Source organism: Apodemus sylvaticus, chromosome 1 (genome assembly GCF_947179515.1).
Source record: "Apodemus sylvaticus chromosome 1, mApoSyl1.1, whole genome shotgun sequence".
Taxonomy (NCBI): Eukaryota; Metazoa; Chordata; class Mammalia; order Rodentia; family Muridae; genus Apodemus; species Apodemus sylvaticus.
In genome coordinates, this window is record NC_067472.1 from 29,312,753 (window position 1) to 29,335,300 (window position 22,548).

Sequence of the window (22,548 nt, forward strand, 5' to 3'; positions counted from 1 at the left end):
TGCCTCTGCCTCCCAGAGTGCTAGGATTACAGGCATGTGCCACCACCGCCCGGCTTTGAGGTGGACTCAGAGATGTGGGAGCCCTATATCTTGGCCTGTTCTTGAGATCCCAGGCTGACCTTGAAAGTTACCCCGTGTTGCCTTAGCCTCAGTGCTGGCCTTAAAGGTGTGCAGTTCCATGCCTCTTCTCTAGGAATTTTTCTTTTTTTTTTTAAAGCATGTATCTAATATACTGTAACATATTTTCATGCCACTTTCATTTGTAATTGATAAACTTTGAGCTGTAGATTTCAGTGCAAAGATAGTTACTTAGTAATGCTAGTGATTTATTATATGGCTAAACAAACCACTTGAAATAGGGATTGTACTAGAAAATACAAGACTTAATTTTGCAAGACTTGATTTTGCTTTCCTTCTTTGGATGTAACACTTTTCAATTTTTTGGCGTTCTGAAAGAAACTTTCCCTTCCATTTGTTAATTTTTTTATTCTTTTTCTCCTTCCTTGCTTATTGAGAGGTTTTTACTCTGTATCCTTTGCTGACCTAGAACGCAGTGTATCCCAGCCTGGCCTTGAACTGGCAGTTCTCTCTTGGCCTCCTGAGTGCTGGGTTACATGTCTACTTTTATCTTCTTTTTAAGAAAGTATTTTATGAAATGTTTTTTATTTGACAGTAGAAAATAGTTTAAAAGGGAATGCAAAATTGTCTTAAAACTTTCTACATTTTGTTTACTTAAATCTTTTTATCATTCATGTGTATACGTGCATGCAAGCACACGTTATAAAACATTTTACATTTTACATTTTCTCCCTTAATAGTACTTTAGGCATTTTCTCTTTTTCTTTATTACCTACAGAATGTGATTGGGGGGTGTATATGATGGCATACTTAAAACATAAAGGATTAAGGTAACTGGAAAAGTAGGGCTGTACTCCTAAGCTCTCCCACGATTCTCTACTTGGCCCCTGTCTGGCCTTTCACCTTCAAACCTTTGTATTTTGTATCTCTTCGGTATGTTGACATTAATGTGTATTTGGGCTAGAAAGATTATGAACTGATTGTGTTCTGATTTGCTCAGTAATTGACCAGGATTGTCTTTATCAGGATAATACCTGAAACAACATAAATAATCCCCAACCCTCTTTGTTGTTTTATGAACTTCACAGCTTTTTCAATAGTCTTAAATTATACAATGAATAAACTATCCATCATTAGTTACTAAGGTTAAGAACCATTTTCTTTTAGACTCTTTTCTACGAAATCGTTCCAGTTCTGACCATGAAGCTACAGCGATGATGAAAGCTCAGTTCATGAGTCTGTGGGATGGACTGGACACCGATCACAGCTGCCAGGTATTTGAGCAAAAGCTTCCAGAAACGTGTGTCGTTTTGTTATCAGTAGAAGTCTTACAGGTCTTTCACTGTACTTCTGAACAAAAATCTTTCATTATTTTTATATTTAGTGCTAAGTGAGCCAAAAGAACATAGTTTTTATCAGCTTGAACCATTTTAATGATTACCATCAGGTTTATATAACTAGAAGAGCTCACACTTCCTGTATAGTTGCTGCTGTGTGACTCTGAACTTCAGAGTACATATACTCAATAATGATATGTATTTGCCTCTACATCAGTGGCCATAACAAAAAATAATGGTCTGTATATAGGAGGAGAATACAAAATTAAAATGAGAAATGAGACTTCACAAATAGTCTTTTTTAAAAATATATTTATTATTCTTTTAATCTATTTTTATTTTATGTACATTGGTGTTTTCAGTAGGTATGTCTGTATGAGGGTGTCAGATCCCTTGCAACAGGAGTTATACACAGTTGGAAGCTGCCATGTAAGTGCTAGGAATTGGACCTGAGTTCTCTCGAAGAACAGCCAGTGTTCTATCCAATGAGCCATTTCTCAAGCCCCTTCACAAGTCGTCTTAACTCTGCAAATATAAGCCAAACTCGTGTCATTTCTGGTAAAGGTGTGTGTGAAACACAATACTGTAATCTGATCCCATGAGCTGCCCATGTGTTCTCTTGCACGTGCTGCTATGGGATCCACTAATCAAGACAGACCCTGCAGTCTGGCCACACCAGTTGTCCTAGCTATACGGGAAGCTGAGACTGAAAATGTATAAAGGTTTAAGGCCAACCTGAACAACATTATGAGGTCCCGTTTCAGGAAAAACTGGAAATTTTATAACTGTAGCCAATCAGATAATTTATTTTGCTCCTATATTTTTTTCCCTGAAAATACTGATTTTTGACAGATTCACTACCATGATACTGAATATTTTCAATTTGGTGTTCCTAGTTATTCTTTGTTTTTTCCTCAAATAAACTATTCTTAAAAAACAAATTGTAACATTGGGGGAGGAGAGATGGTTTGACAGCTAAGAGTACTGGCTGTTCTTGCAGAGGACTCAGGTTCAGTTCCAGCATCCACAGCTTCATGTAGCTAAGCTCTGGGAACGGGCTGCTCTACCAGCCCCCAACAGGGCTTCCTTTGAATCCACGGATAAAAAACACAGACACACGTAGCTGTTCCATCAACTTGCCTTTTTGGCACAATTTCTGGGTGCTACTTGTCTCCTGCCTGGAGAAGTGTGCCCTTATCAATACTCTTCTTAGCTCCACATCTCTCCCCCTGCCCTCAACTTTAGTTGTTTAGTTACATCTAGTCCCAGCTAAACACTTCCACCCACCCACCTGCCTATAGGAGCAGCCACAGGCTACTGCTCTGCCCAAGATTTCACATGGCTGGTTAACTTTTCTCCCTCAGAAGCATGGCGAACTCTCTCCTTGCATCTGTCTCTTCCTGCAGGGATCTATCTGTTCCTTCCGCCCAGCAATTGGCCCATGGCCCATAGCTTCTTTACTGCTAGATCAAGAACGAATTGGGGGAACAGGACCTTAGGATCAGAAGCACCCCTACACACACCACATGGTGCCTTATAACCACAAGTGAGTCCAGTTCTAATGGATTCAGTAGGGATACAAAAGCAGTGCATATGAATGCATTCACACAAAGTATTCATGCACATAAAAGGAATACAATTAACTTAAAAAATACGTAATTCCTAAAGACAAATTTAGTAAATGACCATTGTTGATTTTACTTTCATAAGAGATAGGCTGAGTGTTGGGTTATCTACCTGTAATTCCAGCTCCGGGAAGGTAGCTGGAATTATACAGGAAGATTCCAAAAGTTAAGGTTAGCCTGTGTTATGTGGTGAGATCTTGCCTCAAAACATAACAAAACTGGCTGGTGTAGACCGCACAAGCCTGTAATCTAATGTTTTGGAAGCTGACACGGGAGACCCCCAATCGCAGACCAGCCTGTGCTGTATTGTGAAGCGTGTCTGGAAAAGTCCTGGACTGGGATGGAGTTAGGTGTTTGCCTAGCTAGCGGGCCCTGAGGTCAGTCCTCAGCATTGCAACAGAATAATAAAAAGAACAAGGAAAAGATCACCTACTTTGATGGCTTTATATGTAATAAAATGCTAATAAATTGCCTTAATGCTAGATACAGATTCAGTAGAAGGGAAAAAACTACTGTAAAGTCAAGATGATACTCTTTGTCACGTAGTTTGACTTTGAACTTTAAATCCTTTGTATCCTGAGCTCAGGAATTACAGACACCACGTGTTTTCTTTTAGGACAAACACATTCAAGATTTATCCATGTTGCTTAGTTGTGAGTTATGAAGTCTCAGTGTTCCCATGGTGCAGCACACTGTGGCAGTCAGAGGACAACTAGAAGCCACTGGTCCTCAAGCTTGGTGATAAATGTACTTGCTGCTGAACCATTCCACTGGCCCTGAACATGTGTTTGTTCCCAAGAGCCCAGGCCTGTTTCCACTTAATGGATTCTCAAACACTGTAGCATTTTCTTCATGAGCTCTGGTCTTCTATAGCCATTTCTCCTAAGTTTCTCTGACCTGTAGAGTGTCTGATTTACATCATACGAGTCTCTTGATGTCATCATAGTACCATAAATCAGAACTCAGAGCCATATTAATCTCAAGAAAATGAAATCACATGTCCTTTTCATTACCTCTTTGAAACAGTTTTATGATGAGAGGAACAGCCTTTAGTTAGTACAATGGTTAGAGAATCACATAAATGAGGGAGGCACAGAAATCTTTCTGTTAATAATTGGCTTTAATGAACATATAAGATTGGTATAGACCAGTGGTGCATGCCTGTAATCTCAGCATGTAGAATGTTGAAACAAGAGAATCACTGCAGTGTGATGCCTGCCTGATTTACTTAGTGAGTTTAGGTCAATCATGTCTGCCTAGTCTGTACGCAAATACATGTCTGTATTTTTAAGACCCTGTCTGAAAAATAAGCCAGGTTCTGGTGACACGTTTTTAATTCTACTTCTTGAAGGCTAACACATGTGGATCTTTCTATGTTGGAGGCCAAGCCTGTTTGTATAGTGAGTTCTGGGTCAGCAAAGGCTACCCAGAAACCCTGTTTCCCCATAAAACAAAATGTAATGTTTAGTAATGGTAATACTTACAAGCTGCCCAAAATTAATTTCCTAATAAATAATGTTTAATGTGTTTGAGTGGCTGGACTGTTAGGTTGTGTGAGAGAAGGTCTATTAGGATTATAACACTCATTGTTCACAGCAGGCTCTACAGAGCCCGTGGAGGGGACTCCAGGGCCACCATGGTGATCGAGCTCCTCAGTGCTGCGGAGTTCTGCTGGGGCATTTGACTTTGCATAACCACTTTTTTTTTCACAAGTGACAATTGCAATTTTCGTTAATATGTGTTTTGGCTTGAAGAAGGAAATGATAGTGTTGCTCTTTTTCTTTTTTTTTTGTATGTTGAAAAGGTTAAAAATTATATTTATAATCTTAAATCAAGAGTTTTTAAGATTTATTTATTTTATACATATGTGTACACCATTGCTTTCTTCAGACACACCAGAAGAGGGTGTCAAATTTCATTACAGATGGTTGTGAGCCATCATGTAGTTGCTGGGAATTGAACTCAGGACCTCTGAAGAGCAGTCGGTGCTTTTAACTGTTGAGCCATCTCTCCAGCCCATTGAATCAGAGTTTTAAATGTATTTTACTTTCTTGGGAAACAGTTTTTCTTTCAGATTATGTTTTCAAAGACTGTTGATAATGTTTGGACGTTAGGAAGCTATCTGGCAAACGTACTGTCATAAAAGAAACAAGAATAGTAAGAGGTGGAAGAAGCCAGTCATGACATCTGGGCACCTTAGCAACTAATGATGCAGTCTTCCCTTTCTCAGAAGTGAGACACAAGGAATAGTGGTGTTTTCAGTATTTCCATCAATATAGATTTCAGGCATAATTTTAGATTCGCTTATTTTTTTTAAAGATTTTTATATTGTTATGTAGATGATTGCTCTATATGAGCTGCCAGTCCTCATAACTGCTGAGCCACCTCTCCAGCCCCTTAGCATACTTTTTTTTGTTTGTTGTTTTTGGTTTTTTTGGGGGGGGGGATTCGAGACAGGGTTTCTCAGTGTAGCCCTGGCTGTCCTGGAACTCACTCTGTAGACCAGGCTCGAACTCAGAAATCCACCTGCCTCTGTAGACCAGGCTGGTCTCGAACTCAGAAATCCACCTGCCTCTGCCTCCCAGAGTGCTGGGATTACAGGCGTGCGCCACCACCGCCCGGCCCTTAGCACACTTTTTAAGGTTTTGCTTTTGTCTGCTTTTTAGAACATTGCTAGAGATGAAAATGGTGCCTTCTGTGGTTTTTGCAGTTTTCAACAGGCTTTGTTGAATATTAGTTCACATTCTTCCTAACAGTATATCAGAATGTCCTTATACTTTTTTTGTTTTAAATGAGGGAGGATCTCACTCTGTAGCCTGAGTGGTCTGAAATATTGACTTAGAGATCCGCTTGTCTTTGTCTCCTTCGTGTACACTAACATGAACTTGTACTTTTTCCCTTATTCTATTATTAGCTCATTAAGTCACTTTTACCCATCTTTTACATTTAGTAGACATTTTAAATTTATCACTTTAATCAAATTGATTGTAGTAAATAAAAAAAAAAAAGAAACTGGTTAAGATTTTGTTTTAGGACCACTTGATCCATACACAGACGTGTTGCATAATATTGTGAAACTTAAGTATGTATTTGTACTTACATTTGCCTCCTCTAGATGGCAGACTTGGTTAATTCATAATTTTGCTCTGCGATTTTAAATATTGCATGTAAAGAGAAAAATAGAATATAAAATTTGGTAGATATTTTAACTTGCTTTAGAGTTATTTGAGAAATCTAAACCTGTCAGGCAGAAATAATACTAGTGATTCTAGATAAGTATATTCCCATATAATAATAACAAATTGTGTTTATATGTAGCAGGTATATGATGTCATTAGGTTATTTATACCCTTAAGAAATGCCTTTTATCTAAGCACTAGGGAGTAGAAGCAGGCAGATCTTTGAGTTTGAGGCCAGAGTTCCAGGACAGCCAGAACGGCATAATGATACCATGTTTCAAAAACACAAACCAAGACCTTTCCTTGTTTTGAACAGCTTTGTTTTTATTTTTGTTGATTTCTTTTTAAATCATTTTTTTATTAATTTTTTTTAACATGCATTGTTTTTTTGCCTGCATGTATGTCTGTGTGAGGGTGTCAGATTCCCTGTAACTGGAGCTGCAGACAGTGCGAACTGCTATGTGTGTCCTGGGAATTGAACTCAGATCCTCTTCAAGAGCAGCCAGTTCTCTTAACCACTGAGCCATCTGTCCAACCTCTAAAGTTGTTTTCTTCATTTCTGTTTTTTGTTGTTTGTTTGCTTGTTTGTTTTAGGTTTTTGTTTGTTTTTTTTGAGACAGTATTTATCTGTGTAGCCCTGGCTATCCTGAAACTCACTCTGTAGACCAGGATGGCCTCCAACTCAGAAATTCACCTGCCTCTGTCTCCTAAGTGCTGGGATTAAAGACATGCGCCACCACCGCCCAGCTCATTTCTGTATTTTTTATAAGTTAACTAATGGACTCAGAAGTTGGTAGGACTGATATTATATTTTTACTTTTAAAAAGTTTCTTTCCCTCTCCTTTCAAAGCTCCTGTTGTCCCTGAGGGTTGGTGTGATCACAGAGCCTCTTATATGCTGGGGCTGAGTTGCCCCATAGCCCTAGCCAGGAGTTTGGTGCTTGCTTTTGTTTGCAGTTGAGTGAGATGCCGCTGTGAAATCCAGAGGAAAAGCACCTAAAATACATTAACGGCCACCAGAAGCCTCACACTGACAGGGCGATGGCTTTTCATAACATTGTGAAGGACTTAAAGGGTGCCTTTCACTCATACTCCCAAGATATATTCATTTATTAACCCACCATATTTTGTAAAATACAATTCATATTAACATTTTTATAACTGGTACTTATTGATCATATTTGTGAAATACAAGTGTTTTTGAAAACTACACTTCTTCAATAATGGTTCTTATAACTGAAGAGTAGACATTTTAATTAGTAGAAATCCCGTGTGTTTTCACTAGTTTTTTCAGATATGCAGTTGTCTGATTATTTTAATTTTATGATTAAATTAAATTTTACGTATAAACATTTAACTAATGCTGGTTACCATGAAATTTTTCTTAAATGATTAGCTTAGAAGCCACTTTTAAGTCCTAATGTTAACGATCTCAGAAAATATTGTTGGTAGAGCTTATTAATGCCTTGTCTTTATATGTCTAGGTCATTGTGATGGGAGCTACCAATCGCCCTCAGGACCTTGACTCCGCTATAATGAGAAGAATGCCGACAAGATTTCATATTAACCAGCCTGTACGTAGACTTCACTGATTGAAGAGGGAAATAATTGCCTTCTAAACAGGCTTTTATCTGTCATTTATAAAAAAGATTGTTTTGTTTTTTTGATTTCTGAAAAAGAAAGGTATAAGAAACTCCTGTATGCTATGCCCTCTTTGATGCCTTTCTTTTTTTTTTTTTTATTTTTATCTTAAGATCAGGGCATTTGCTCTTTCCCCAAGAAGTAGATAAGTACCTCAAAATCGCCTATATGCTTTAGTAGTTTACCTTAGGAAGATACAGAAGAAAATCTGAATTAAAGTTTTAGATTAAGACAGAATTAAATTTGGGAACTAGAGGGTAAAGGATCATTGTTTTCTGAATAACTAGCCTAGAACAATTGAGATTGATTATTAACAAGTTAGTGATCCCAGAACCAATGTGCTGCTCCATAGCTAATGAAGGTAAGTATCATTCTGCCTCTTCTACTTCCATTTGGTTTGGACACAGTTGCACTCTGGAGCCTGGATCTCAGTAATTTGAAACCTGCCACAGAGCACAGGTGCAGGCTGGCCTCCAACTCCCAGGTGGCCCACTTTCCAAAGGGCTGGTCCATAGGACTTGGGAGCTCATCTGTCTTTGTTGCTACCCTTTTTTAGCATTCTTTTTTTGTTAAGAAGTACCCTCCAATAGGTTGTTACTTCTTCACATCCTAGATTTTTATAGAAAAAAACAATTTATACAGGTGTGAATTTAGTCGGCTTTTATATTGAAAATAGTAGGTTCTCATGATAGATGACGTGTTGTTCTGTATGAACAGAATATTATATTTATAGGCACTTATGGGAATTTAGATAGTTTATCCTTTCAGATTTTATAATAAAAATATTACAACTCCATATATAATCTTAGAATTTTTAACCTAACTCCACGATAGCCTCTGGCTAGAAGTCCTTTGTCCCACTTATATTCTGTCAGTTGTCAGATTCAGTTGACGCAGTGAAAATGAGCTCCTAAAGTTAAGGCTGTGGGTCTTGTACAATTACTCTGCTAAGCCATTTGCTAGAGCCAATACCTCTGGTCCTTCTGGGGGGGGGGGGGAATATATACATTGAAAAATGAAGTGTATTAATTATGTCCTCTAATTATTAATGAAAATGGCCCACTTGTGAAATGCCATAATAAAAAAAGTTACTTTAGAATGCTAAATTTTAAAATAAATTAAAGATACAATTAAAAATTGACTTAAAAGAAGTTTTGTGATAGTGAACTTTCATAAATTTAATAAAAGAAGGAAAAAGAAAGAGGTCTGACCACTTGTGGGATAGAGAAATTGCAACAAGCTTGAGTCCAGCCTTGTCTCCGTAGTAAGTTCCAAAACAGGCACACTCTGTGTCAAAAATAAAAAAGAAACGATGGGAAGACATTTTTATTTTAATATACTTCTTTTTTTACTCAATAAATACTAAGGGTGTATTATTTTCCAGGCATGAATAAGAAACAGAATCGAGTGGACTAACTACAAGTAGTTACTGTAGAGTGTCATATGATACCTTGCTTTAACCTCTGCCTACCATTTCATATCAGTTATCCAGTGATTTACAAAGGCAAAACAATAGAAAAATTACCTGCTTAGTATTCTTTTTAAATGAATGCTAATTAAAATATTTTCTGGTTTTAGGCTCTAAAACAAAGAGAGGCAATTTTAAAACTCATCTTGAAAAATGAAAATGTAAGTAGAAAATGTTTTAATCTCACCCTAAAATATGATGCTTTTGCTTATAATATAAAGTCATTTTAGGAAGAAATGAAGAGGAATCTGAGAATAATGTAGGTTTAAACTTCACTTTAATTATTTTTAAACTCTCCATTGTTAAAAATAACTCTAAGTACCATATATTTGATGTAGTTTTTAAAGAGTAATGTATATGCAGATTAAAATACTGTGACATTTTCCACACCATTTTATGCTTATGTAAGAGTATTTTTTAAAGAGGTTTTCTTTTTTGTTTCTTGTTTTTACTTTGTTGCTGTACCTTTAAAATTGAAGTGAGATTTTAGAAGTGATGACAGTAGCCATGGTGGGTACACTTAGGAACTTAGTGTTCAGGAGGCTGATGGAGGAGGGCGGTACATCCAAGGTACAGGGAGACAGATATTTATAAGAGTTTGGTTTTCTTTCTTACAAATTTCACCAGGTTTTTTTGTTTTGTTTTGTTTTGGTTTGGTTTGGTTTGGTTTGGTTTTTTTTTTTTTTTGGATTTGCTTTTTTCGAGACAGGGTTTCTCTGTCTAGCCCTGGCTGTCCTGGAACTCACTCTGTAGACCAGGCTGGCCTCAAACTCAGAAATCCGCCTGCTTCTGCCTCCCAAGTGCTGGGATTAAAGGAGTGTGCCACCACCACCCGGTGCCCGTGTTTTGTTTTGTTTTGTTTTTAAAGGGTTATTTATTTATTTTATGTGTATGAGTACAGTGTAGCTGTACAGATGGTTGTGAGGCTTCATGTGGTTGCTGGGATTTGAACTCAGGACTTTCGGAAGAGCAGTCAGTTCTCTTACCCACTGAGCCATCTCTCCAGCACCCCCGTGTTTTTTTAATGCAGTATTTTTCATAAAGGTTTGTAGGGCTGCTGTATTAGATTTGCCCTTTGCCTATATGAGTTGTAAACTTTTCCCTGTTTAAGTCTTTTTTTTTTTTAAAAGAATTATTCATTTTATGCACACTGTAGCTGTACACACCAGAAGAAGGTGTCAGATTCCATTACAGATGGTTGTGAGCCACCATGTTGTTGCTAGGAATCAACTCAGGATCTCTGGAAGAGCAGCCAGTGCTCTTAACCACTGAGCCACCTCTCCAGCCCAAATAATGGAGTTCTATCCATGCCAAACTTGTGTAGGCATGTTTGAACTCTGAGGCTCTCTTTGAACCAGCGTCATCCCATCTCACCCACTGTTCCCCTGACCTCCCCGCTTCTCGTGTTTGCCTGTTGTAAATCTTTTAGTGGTATTTTGAAAAGATACTTTTTACTTTAAAATTTTAACCACATTTATATTTCATCTAAACATTTGTGTTGTTTTGTTTGTTTTCTTTTTTCTTTCTTTAAATATTATTTTCTATATTCTTTGTTTACATTCCAAATGATTTCCCCTTCCTGGTTCCCGTCCCCATAAGTCCCATAAGCCCTCTTCCTTCTGCCCGTTCCCCAATCAGCCCCCTCCCACTTCTCATCTAAACATTTGTAATGATTCATTGGCATTACTTATTTTTTAAGTTTGTATACAGATTTCTAACTATCTCCCACATAAAAAATTTCTTATTTTTTGGAATTTTATTTGTGTGTGCAGTGAAAAATGACAGTTACGGGCCCCAGTGTTCTTCCCTTAAACACAGTCTCCTCCCAGTTTTGTATCGTGATAGGAAACCTAGCTCACTGAGTCCAGTGTAATCTTATGTGCACGGGCATCTTCACTGTACTTTTTATTTCTCAGATCTGCTTCCTGTTCTAGGATCTCCCACTTGCTGACTGAGCACTTACTGTCACTGAGCAGCAGCCCTAGCCTGCTGGATAGTTTGAAGTTGTCTAAATCTATTAATCTATAGTTAATAGCTTCTTCCTTCATTTACCCACATCTCCTATTCTTCCCATTTCAGTCAGGAGACTGGGTGGGGTGTGGTTAAGGGTGCTGGAGAGGTCACAGTGGAAAGGACTCCTCCTTAAGTGGCTCGTGCTCTTCCATCGGGAAGGTACACTAATCAGGGTGGCCCTTTTCTTAGATTTTAAAATCTTTGATGTGTTTGAAATTTATGTGGACCTTAAAACTATAATGTGGACCTAATGTGGGTCTAACTCAGCTGTTTCAATGCCAGTTACTGAGTATCTGTTCCTCACTAGAGTTTATCATGGCCTTGGCTGGGTCAGCTGCACCAGGTTGGGTCTTTTTGTGCTAGTACTCACTGTTTTCACATGGAGACAGCTGGAATGTCGTGTGCTGCTAGACCTAGTTGTTCCTCCCACCCCCATGGGGATTGTAGAATCAATTTGTCTTATTAGTAAAGAATAAAAAAATCAGTATTTTTTGATGGATCATTATTTCTATACTGAATCTCTATCTGACGTTACATCTTTTTGCCTGATAACTTTCTTGTTTTTCTTAGGAGCAGTGTTTTAATTCGTTCCTTAAAAAAATTATATATGTATAATTTGTGTGTGTATATATATATGTATAATTTATTTATGTGGTTTTGCCTGCATGTATTTAAGTGTAATATGTATATGTAATGCCGTGGAGGACAGACAAGATAGTTTGATCCCCAGATCTGGAGTTACTGTGTCAGTGTGGGAAGCGGAGCCCTGGACCTCTGGAAGAGCAGTTGGTGCTGAAACACTGAGCCGTTTCCCAGTGCCCTCATTTCTTTCCTGTTAGGCTGTTTTCTGCGGCTGTAATAGAATATAGATTTATTTAGTTCACAATTCTGGATGTTGGAAAGTTCAAGAGCATGATAACAGTATCCAGTCATTCTGATACTTCATCAAAAGCACAGGGGCAAGTTAGCAAAAAGAAACAAAAAGAAAAAAGAAAAATCCCAAACTTGGAAAATTGGTTTGATCATGAACCAAACTCCTCCTGTCATCTGATCATGACACCTTCTGTCAGGCCCACCTTCCAGCATCACTTGAATTTATCACTTACAACTTTATAGGAATTATATATACTGTTTATAGAAGTTTTAAAGACTTACCAGTTTATAAGGATTAGATCTGTGATTATTAACCATTTGGGAGCCAAGATAAAAGCCAGATAGCCTTTTCTAAGAAATCTGTATATGTTCGTGATTTTTTTTTTTTTTGTAAAATTTCAGGAAAATTCTTAAAATGATATATTCTAGGTAAGGATTTTATGTCTTAGATTAAAAACTGACAAATGCCTTTTTGCCTTTTTTTTTTTAAGATTTATTTTTTATTATTATATGTAAGTACACTGTAGCTGTCTTCAGACACACCAGAAGAAGGTGTCAGATTTCATGACTGATGGTTGTGAGCCACCATGTGGTTGCTGGGATTTGAACCCAGGACCTTCAGAAGAATAGTCAGTGCTCTTAAATAACTGCTGAGCCATCCCTCCAGCCTGGCTTTTTGCTTTTTAATTGAATAATTTATAACTATTGTCTCAGTCTGGGTTTCTATTCCTGCACAAATCATGACCAAGAAGCAAGTTAGGGAGGAAAGGGTTTATTGAACTTACACTTCCACATTGCTGTTCATTACCAAAGGAAGTCAGGACTGGAACTCAAGCAGGTCAGGAAGCAGGAGCTGATGCAGAGGCCATGGAGGGATGTTTCTTACTGGCTTGCTTCCCCTGGCTTGCTCAGCCTGCTCTCTTATAGAACCCAAGAATACCAGCCCAGAGATGGTACCACCCACAAGGGGCCCTTCCCCCTTGATCACTAATTGAGAAAATGCCCCACAGCTAGATCTCATGGAGGCACTTCCCCAACTGAAGCTCCTTTTCCTATGGTAACTCCAGCCTGTGTCAAGTTGACACATAAAACCAGCCAGTACAACTATTTTAAGGAAAACATTTTATAATTATAGTGCTGCTTGAATTAAACATTGTGATTGGTAAACCTTTCACAAGAAGGGGTATCAGTCTAAGAAAAAACAGTGAGTTAGCAAGTCTTCTGAATTAGTGTGATATATTATTCCTAGAAATAATTAGAAGATAGTGGAGGTAACCAATATAGTTATTTAATTTAAAATAATTTAAGCTTGTCATGGTGGTACACCCAATCACATTTTACTATCTGTGAAGTCGAGTCTGGAGAACTGAAAGTTGAAGGCTAACCTGGGTTATAATAGCAAGACCCTGCCTCAACAAACCACCAAATGAACAGGAATTTACAGATGTGGTACACTAATAAGTGGAAAGCTTATAACTTTTTTTCCTTTCAAAACTGGGTTTCTCTGTGTAACCCTGGCTGTTTTAGAACTCACTCTATAGACCAGGTTGGCCTCAAACTCAGAAATCCGCCTGCCTCCACCTCCTGAGTGCTAGAAAGACTCGCACTGCCACCAGGCCAACAAGTTTGTAGCAGCGGGTCTCACTGGATAGCCTTGGCTGGCCTGGAACTCACAGCAACCTGCCACTCATGAACTCATATGCTACCATGCCTGCCAACTTAATGTTTTAAACAACATGTAGGTTAGTGTAGATATTTTACATGTCAATATAGATAATGAAATTTAAGGTCTTTGTCACATTGAAACTTAGAAATGACTTGTGTAATTTAAACTAATTTTAGTAGTCTTTATTTTTTAAACACAATAAGGTTTTTGGCAGTTTTTAGAATTTGTCATGGTTATAGAGGCATTAGGATTCTATATTGTATTTATGAAAGCATAAGGATTAGCCTTTAATCAGTTTATAATGTAAACTATGAGTGTTCCAGATTAATGCTGACATGCAGATCACCTGTTTCTCTCACTGTTCTTTATATGCCAGAGGCATCGCGCTGCTTCAGTAAAATCTCAGTTTTAAGTTTTGTTTTTCTTTTCAAGATTTTACATATTTATTTTATCTATATGATGAGTACACTATAGCTGTCTTCAGACACACCAGAAGAGAAGAGGGCATTGGATCCCATTACAGATGGTTGTGAAATACCATGTGGTTGCTGGGAATTGAACTCAGACCTCTGGAAGAACACTCAGTGCTCTTAACTGCCGAGCTATTTCTCCAGCCCCACCCAACTTCTCTTCATTTGTTATTTCTTTTTAAGGAAGATGACACTAATTTGAAGGTCATAGCTGCAGAGCAGGCAGCAGAGCAGATCTAATACTATCTCATACTTTTAAGTCTTCCCCACCTCTTAAAAATTAGTTAGCATTTGGTTAAGGTCATTAATTTTTGCTTGAATTACTCTTTAAGATAGTGTTTATTTACAGTGGTAAGGTGTGATTCTTGGATGTAGAAAAAAGAATCCAATTTTCAAATCCAATCTGCTAGGGTATGTCTTCTGGTAGGGAAATTGAGACCATTAGTATTCAGAGTTATTACAATAGGTGTGTACTGGTTCCTGTTATTTCATTGATTATTTACCATGTGTTTCAATATTATCTATTTCCTCACTGCTGACACCCCAGACCTCCCATAATCTGTGTATTTATCATCCTCTCTGTAAGAAGTATTCCCTCCAGTATCCCCTCTCTTATCTTAAAAGGTAGTTCAGGCAAATATTATTCCAGTATGTGGTAAAATAGATCAAACTGCACCTGTCAGAAGAGCTAGAGCGCCACTTCATTACTGATGGAGGGAGCGACCTGCCAAGAAGTTACAACCCTGAATGCATGTCATAAAACACAGGCAGCCTGTGGGGGGGGGGGTCTCTAAAATAAATGTTAGGACAGTAAGTCTCAGTGTCTTTTATTTTATCTGACCAGAATGGAATAAAGCTGCATTTCACAGAAACAGAAAATAAACTCTTTTGAGAACAAACATTATTGAATGATGAATGTGTTGTTGAAATGAAGAAAACTTAAAACATTCCTAGAATTAGTGGGAATAAAAATAGCATTCCAAAACCTATGGGATCCAAAAAAAAACAGTCCAAAGAAGGAGACTTATAATTCTATGTTTCTACGTTAAAAATTAGATCTCAAATAACCTAATGATGCCGTTTAGGACGTTGGAAAAGTAAGAAAGAAAAAAAAAACATCCCTCAGGGTGGGGGTGGGGGGGATGGAGAGATGGCTCCGCGGTTAAGATCACTGACTGCTCTTCCAAAGGTTCTGAGTTCAAATCCCAACAACCACATGGCGCATCTGAAGACAGATACAGTATACTTAGATATAATAATAAATCTTTAAAATAAAATATATGAAAAAAAATTCCTAAAGCAGTAGACCAAGTGAAATAGCTAAGATCAAGACAGAGATTAATGAAATAGAAACAAACAATCAAAAATACAAAGAATCAGTGAAACAGTTTATTCTTTGAGAAGACCCGAATGAATAAAGTTAGAGATGAGAAGGGAGACACTAAAACAGTACTGAGGAAATTCAGAAATCACGAGGGCAAAGATTTAAAACTATATTAAACTAGGAAATGTATAGAAGTAGGTGACTTTTTATATGACTTACTAAATTTAAACCAAGACAGGTAAATAAACAGCTTTATAACTAATAAGCAATAAATGTGAAACAGTATTAAAAATCCAAAGGAGCTGGAGACGGTTCAGTGACAAGGACTTCTTGCTTTTGCAGAAGACCCAGCATTCGCATGACAGCTTGCATCCGTCCTCTAGTTCCAAGGCTCTGATGCCCTCTTCTGACCTTCCTGGTCATCAGGCACACACTGAACATATATCCATACAGGCAAAACATTTATACATGTAATATTAAATAAATATAAAAAAGTTTAACTCTCCCAATTAAAAAAAACGCAGGGCCATGGAGATTCAGCATAGAATTTTAGACCTTCAAAGAACAACTTAAGCCAAAATTTGTCAAATTATTCTTTAAGAATTTCATGTCTCCTTTTAAATGGTTTGCTTGAAAAGGTAGGTACTTTGTGTAGCCTCAGCTGCTGGCTGGTCTGGTGCTTAAGAAGTAGCCCAGGCTAGCCTTCACTCCCTCCTGCTTTTTGATCTGCCTCCTGAGTGCTAGAGTGATGGAGTAACAGGCACGTGCCACTGCACCCAACTTTATCTTTTTTCTCTGTACAGAATTACTGTTCTTAAAATAAAACATTCTCTAATTAGAAATTGAGTAATAGGGTCTGGAGAGATGGCTCAGTGGTTAAGAGCACTAACTGCTCTTCCGAAGGTCCTGAGTTCAAATCCCAGCAACCATGTGGTGGCTCACAACTATCTGTAATGAGATCTGACAGGGTGTCTGAAGACAGCTACAGTGTACTTACATATAATAAATAAATAAATCTTTAAGGAAAAAAAGTTGAATAATAAAGGTGGCATCCATTCTACAGGAGTGAAGAAAATTGTTGTGGCAAATGGGTATAAAGGGAGAAACTAGGGTTGGACATCTGCTACCTCTTCACATCCTGCTTCTATGACCTGTCTACCCTTGTCAAGCCTTCAGACTATTAATAGAATATGAAAATTGTGCTGCTTACTTGCAGAATTAAATGAAAATTATATGCTTAAGCTACTTAGCACTGGAAATGAGACCTCAGGTTGTCTCGTTTCAGTGTAATGTAAACACGACTACATTGATTTTCTTGTTTTTTTTTCTTGTTGTACATTAGTGTGTTTTGAATTTCCCCAACCCTGTAAGCTTAGATGGGAGGACTGAACCAAGAGCTGCGTTGTGTTAGTATTGAGGCACCACCATGCTCGAAAGGAAGTGCAAGTGTAAAGACAGCCAGTAAAGATGCTTGTACATGTTTCAGTTGTAATGACAAATCATGAAAATGAGATTTCTTTTCTTAAATTAGAATTTTATGGAACTAATAGCTTCATTTTCCCCTTTCTTGGCTGTTATGACATTCTGAACATTAATTCTCAGATGGATATTTGGAAGTACTTTGTTTAACTTTATATATTTATTATAAACATATTTCATGTCCATTTAAGGTGGATAGACATGTAGATCTTCTAGAAGTTGCCCAGGAAACTGATGGGTTTTCAGGAAGCGACCTAAAAGAAATGTGTCGAGATGCTGCCCTCCTCTGCGTCAGGGAGTATGTCAATTCTACATCAGAAGAAAGGTAACTATGTAACTCAATTTCTGGTATTTGTCAAACATTTTTGATGTGGTGATTATTATTGTTTTGCTTTATTCTAGGTTATGTATAGAAAATGATAATTGAGTTAGCAACTTGTGCCTTTTTTATTTATTGGCATCTTTCTGTACGTGTTTGTGTATGGATGTGGATATATGTCCACCTGTGTGCACACAGGCTGATGCTGGGTGTCTCACTGCTACTCCCCACCGTAGCTGTTGAACTGATGGGGTCTTACTGACCCAGAGGTCTCTAATTATGCTGGACTGGCTGTTCTGCGAGCTCTAGGGACCCTGCTGTCACAGCCTTCACATTCCTGGAATAACAGGCACACGCCACCTTTTTTTTTTTTTAAATGCGTGATCATACTCAGGTCCTCATGGCCTAGCAAGTGCTCTACCTCTTAAGCTACTCCTCAACCCTATTGTCATTTTCCTAAAGAAGTCTGGAAGTGGAAAAATTGTTGGGCGGATGTTCTAGAATTGCGGGGCAAAATGCTGAATTTCATTTGATATAAACCATGGAGTGAGTCACAGAAACCCAGGCTTGCCCTCTTCGTTAGGAAAATGTGTTCTCTAGAATCTATAGATTGTTTCTGTACCTTAAGATTCCTTTCTGTGTAGAAATGAATATGTATCTTTCAGAAACTTCACACATAAGAAAGGTGTTTGGGGCAGTGTAACAGGGCTTCAACCTAACAGTCATGCAGTTACTAACATGTAACATGACCCTCTGTCAATCACGTCACTTGAAACCACTTGGAAAGTGTGATTTTGAGAAATCGATTTTGTCATCCTTATTTCAGTAAAAGTAAGGCTGGGCGGTGGTGGCGCATGCCTGTAATCCCAGCACTCTGGGAGGCAGAGGCAGGCGGATTTCTGAGTTCAAGGCCAGCCTGGTCTACAGAGTGAGTTCCAGGACAGCCAGGGCTACACAGGACAGCGAGACAGGGCTAACCCTGTCTCGGGGGAAAAAAAAAAAAATCAAAAAAAAAAAACTAAGTTAACCCTGAATTAACTCCTGTGAGAAAGATTCTAAAAGGGCCTTTCTCCTGAAGCTGCCCTGCACTGTGTGTCTTTTCGGAGTGTCGGCTCTCTGATAAAGAATTTTTTAGTGAACCAGTGTACCTTTGAAGGCATGTTAGAGGAGTTTGCCAGCTCTTGTCTTGCTCTGAAGTTTTCATACCATGTGACCTTGGGTGGCCAGCCCGTGGTATCCATGCATCTGTTACTGTGTGGTGCCACAGCAAGCTTCTCTTAAAACTTATGTTTGCGTGAAGTCCCTGCCAGAGAGGAGCACCATGCTGCCGCCTTCCGCCCCGTGTGTGTACACACACCGCCATGTGTGTCCCGCTCACATGCAAGGCCTGCTATTTCAGCAAGTTGGGACCATTTTAACATCATCAGAAATCTACCTTGCAAAGGTCTTTCTTCTAGCAGAAAAAAATAGAAGAAATAAACAAATAGCATATAAACTTTCTTTAATTAATCACATTAATAATGAAAGGGAAACTTGTGAAAAGTCCTGAAAATCTCAGTGAGAAATCTAGTTATTAGACTGGAATAGACTATAGACTATAGACTATAGACTGAATTAGACTGTTTCTCACCCCCCTTCCACTCCCAAACATTTTTCCCTAAGGGTCTGTAAACTACCAAGTAGCAGAATATATCAGGGTTTGTTGTTTTGTTTTGTTTTTGGTAAAGTGAAGGGGATTTGAATAAGTTGTTTTTCTAAATTAAGGGTGTTAAGTTTTACTTCTATCTTGTAAAAGGCTATGTACTCACCTGAATATATGTATATGCCTAGGAATGCTAGATTTTGGTTCTCTATTCACAAGAGTAACTTGATTTCCTGGCTAGAATTCGCTTCTGTCTGAGTAGCTGTTATTCTCTACTGAAAATGTGCTACTCTGACATTCTTGGTGTGAAGTGACTGACTGGCTTTATGACCTCTGACTCCTCAGTGCTTTTTAAAGGTGTCATGTAGGGACCTGGTTCATTCTCATGGTGTTCACTGCTGTCTGCAATGCCAAGCCCAGGGACCCTGCGCCCTCTCTGTTCTGACCAGGCTCTAGGCACATACACAGTACATATGTACAAGCAGACAGACACTCATACACATAAAGTAAAATAAAAATAAATCTTAAAAAACTGTCTTGTGACTTTCATATATAGACAATTTTTAGAATGGGTCCAAATTCTTGAAGGTGGAATAAACTGTTGTTATACTCTTGTGTAATTAAAAACAAATTTATTTTTCAACACATGCATCTTTTTAATCTTGGTAAAATGTTTTAGGTAGGTATACTCAAAAGAGATTTGGCAATTTGATTGTTTTGTTTACATTTTAGTCATGATGAAGACGAAATCCGGCCTGTGCAGCAGCAGGATCTGCATCGGGCAATTGAAAAGATGAAGAAATCAAAGGATGCAGCATTTCAGAATGTTTTGACTCACGTTTGTTTAGATTAGGAGTAAAGATCATTTGTACGGTTCAGTGATCTCGTGGGACATGCTCTCATCTGTATAGCAGTGAGGGAAATCCAGGCTTGTGGTTATATACTCAGATCTCCGGTCTGTTATATAAACGTCGTTACTGCTTGTCAGAAATCATGAGGAGGAAACTGAGTGCAGCCTGAGTGTGGGTGCTTGTTTGACCTTTTTAGCCATATGCTGTTATAGCCTTAGAGTCTAGCTGGTCTAAATGATTTGTCGAGTCATTAGTGAGGAATGGGGTGTGCTGGTTCCTAGACATGTGAGTATGAATGTGCGTGTATGTGTGTATGTGTGTGTGAGTGTATATCAAATGTATATATCCACTTTTTTTTATATTCTGTAGATAGGTTTGAATTCAGAAGCTTTTTTTTTTTTTTTTACCCCAGCTACTGAATCCAAAAGCACCAGATAGTCTGTAGCAAAACTGGGATTTAAGGCAGGATCTGACAAGTCTAGTGAGATTCAGCCATTCCTGGTTGTCACTTGTTTGAGCCATTTTTAAGTTGAAAATTTTCTCTGCTGTTGGTTGAATCAACCGCACAAGTGTCTCAGTTGTAATGGTTGTCAGGAGAATCAGAAAATAAACACAATTTGCTCAGTGATCAGCAGTGATTCCACCTCATTCTGCTATGACACCGAGTAGACTTTTTGAAGTTTTACACTGAATTACATTAAGGATTGAAAACTTTTTCAAAAGAATGGGTTTGAGAAACCTCAATACTCTTTAATATGTGTACATAACTCTCAGTGTAACCGTTCTGTAACTATATTCCGTAAATGTTGTTTGAAAGTTACATGTTCTTTAATTATGTTCAAATTTCATTTGGTTACCCAAACAAAATGATAGTTTATATAGTCATTACTAAATGTGCTAAAAAAACTCACTTTGTAACTTTAAAATTTTTCTCAGTATAGTATAAAGTGTGTACAAATAATACACATCAGAATTCTTGTGTTGTATCTGTAGTCACTTGATGCTGTGTGAACCACATATAAAACTCTTCTTTTTTCAAGCCCCCAGTAGCCAGAATTCTGTTTGAGGCATCTTGACATATGACAGAGCAAGAAGATAATGCCACAGCACAATCTTAAGGGGCCTCTGAATCATCAGAGAGATTGCACTATGACAAAAAACCATTGTTTTATTTCTTTGAAAACTAAATTCTCCTATGTTTATTGAATTAATTTCTCTAGTAATGTGTCTTACAAGAACATACCGGACACGAAAGTTCTTCCTCTGTTTGTGTTTTGGGGTTATAGATTGCAGGAGACTACTTAGGATAACAAAAGCAAGCTGGGCAAGATTGTAAAGATGATGGGAAGTGAATGCTAATAAGAGACACCAGGAAACATATCCTGTTTTTATAATTTACAATAAAAGACCCTTCCTTTTGATTCTTTATTTCTACTTAGTTCTTGATTGTTTTCAGTTACTTTAAATTGTGGATTTTGTTGTTTATAAAATTTGTGTTTGGGCAGTTTTTATATTGCAGTTGAGATTTCACATTTTTATAGTAGACATTTTAATATTGATTTATTCTGTTTAAATATGGGTTTTAGTAATTTAATTTTAATCTAATGGCATGTTCCGAAATGAGTGATGTGTATACTTCTTTGTCTTTTTCATCTTCTATTAAATTCAAATTATCCAATTATAGCACTGAATTTTTATGGTTTTAACCAGATGAAGAGAAATACACCAATCCCAAGAACTATGACTCCTGTCAGCATATTGAGCCATCAAATCAGAGAAACTATTTTCGTGTGATTTAAGTAACTTTGAGTGTATGTAATTTCCATTTGACTTTAGATAGGCATTTCACTTTGTGACTGACTATTAGGTTTTAAAGCATTTGCTTTGGGTTGTACATATTGAATATAAAACCAGGCTTTCTGGCTTAAGTCCAGACTTCCCACTAATGAACTGTACACCCTGAGACTGGCTGCTTTGTTTCTGTTCTGATCTATGATGCAACTGTGGCACCTACTTTCACGGAGTTGGGCCAGCGTGATAGCATGGATGCACTCAGTGGTGTGCCTTGCAGTTACTGCACAAATGCTAGCTATTATGCTATTGATGGTATTCTCTATACAGTAGTTGCATGTATATCTTGTTGACCCACCTGTGTCTCTGTCTCTAAGCCATTTCTGTCATCTCTAGGCTAGGGACTAAGATGAAAAAGCTGTACAATGTTTCTCTGCAATCTCGCTTTTGGATGACTTCTGATAGGTTTGGTGTCTTCTGTTTCCATGCCTTTTAAAATTGAGATTTTTAAACTCAGTGTCTGAGTAAGTTTTTACTTTGAGTCAACTTTCACTACCTCTTTCCTGCTGGGTCCCTCTCCCTACCTGCAGGTAAATCAGGAACTCAGTAAGAGCTGGGCTGAAATGATCCAAATATTTTGCCATGAACCATAATAAGCCAATATTATTTAATATCAGTAGTCTATGGGTTTGATTCAAGATGACATTGTCTTGAGGCTCAGCTGTTTGTATAAAAGTGAGAGGAGCATCTCATTGGTAGGCCTTATTTTTCTACTTCAGTTGGGTTTTTTGTG

At 37.9% G+C, this 22,548-nt stretch overlaps 1 protein-coding gene across 1 annotated transcript in view; it reads left to right on the forward strand.

Moving 5' to 3' along the window:
- Positions 1 to 21,392, forward strand: part of Atad1 (ATPase family AAA domain containing 1) — a 41,967-nt gene extending 20,575 nt beyond the window's left edge. Inside the window, exons 6-10 of the mRNA XM_052187127.1 lie at positions 1,246 to 1,352; positions 7,703 to 7,792; positions 9,438 to 9,488; positions 17,344 to 17,477; positions 19,846 to 21,392. Coding sequence (XP_052043087.1) covers positions 1,246 to 1,352; positions 7,703 to 7,792; positions 9,438 to 9,488; positions 17,344 to 17,477; positions 19,846 to 19,966 — 503 coding nt within the window. The 3' untranslated portion in view covers positions 19,967 to 21,392. The remainder of the gene's footprint in view (positions 1 to 1,245; positions 1,353 to 7,702; positions 7,793 to 9,437; positions 9,489 to 17,343; positions 17,478 to 19,845) is intronic.
- The last annotated feature ends 1,156 nt before the right edge of the window (positions 21,393 to 22,548 follow it).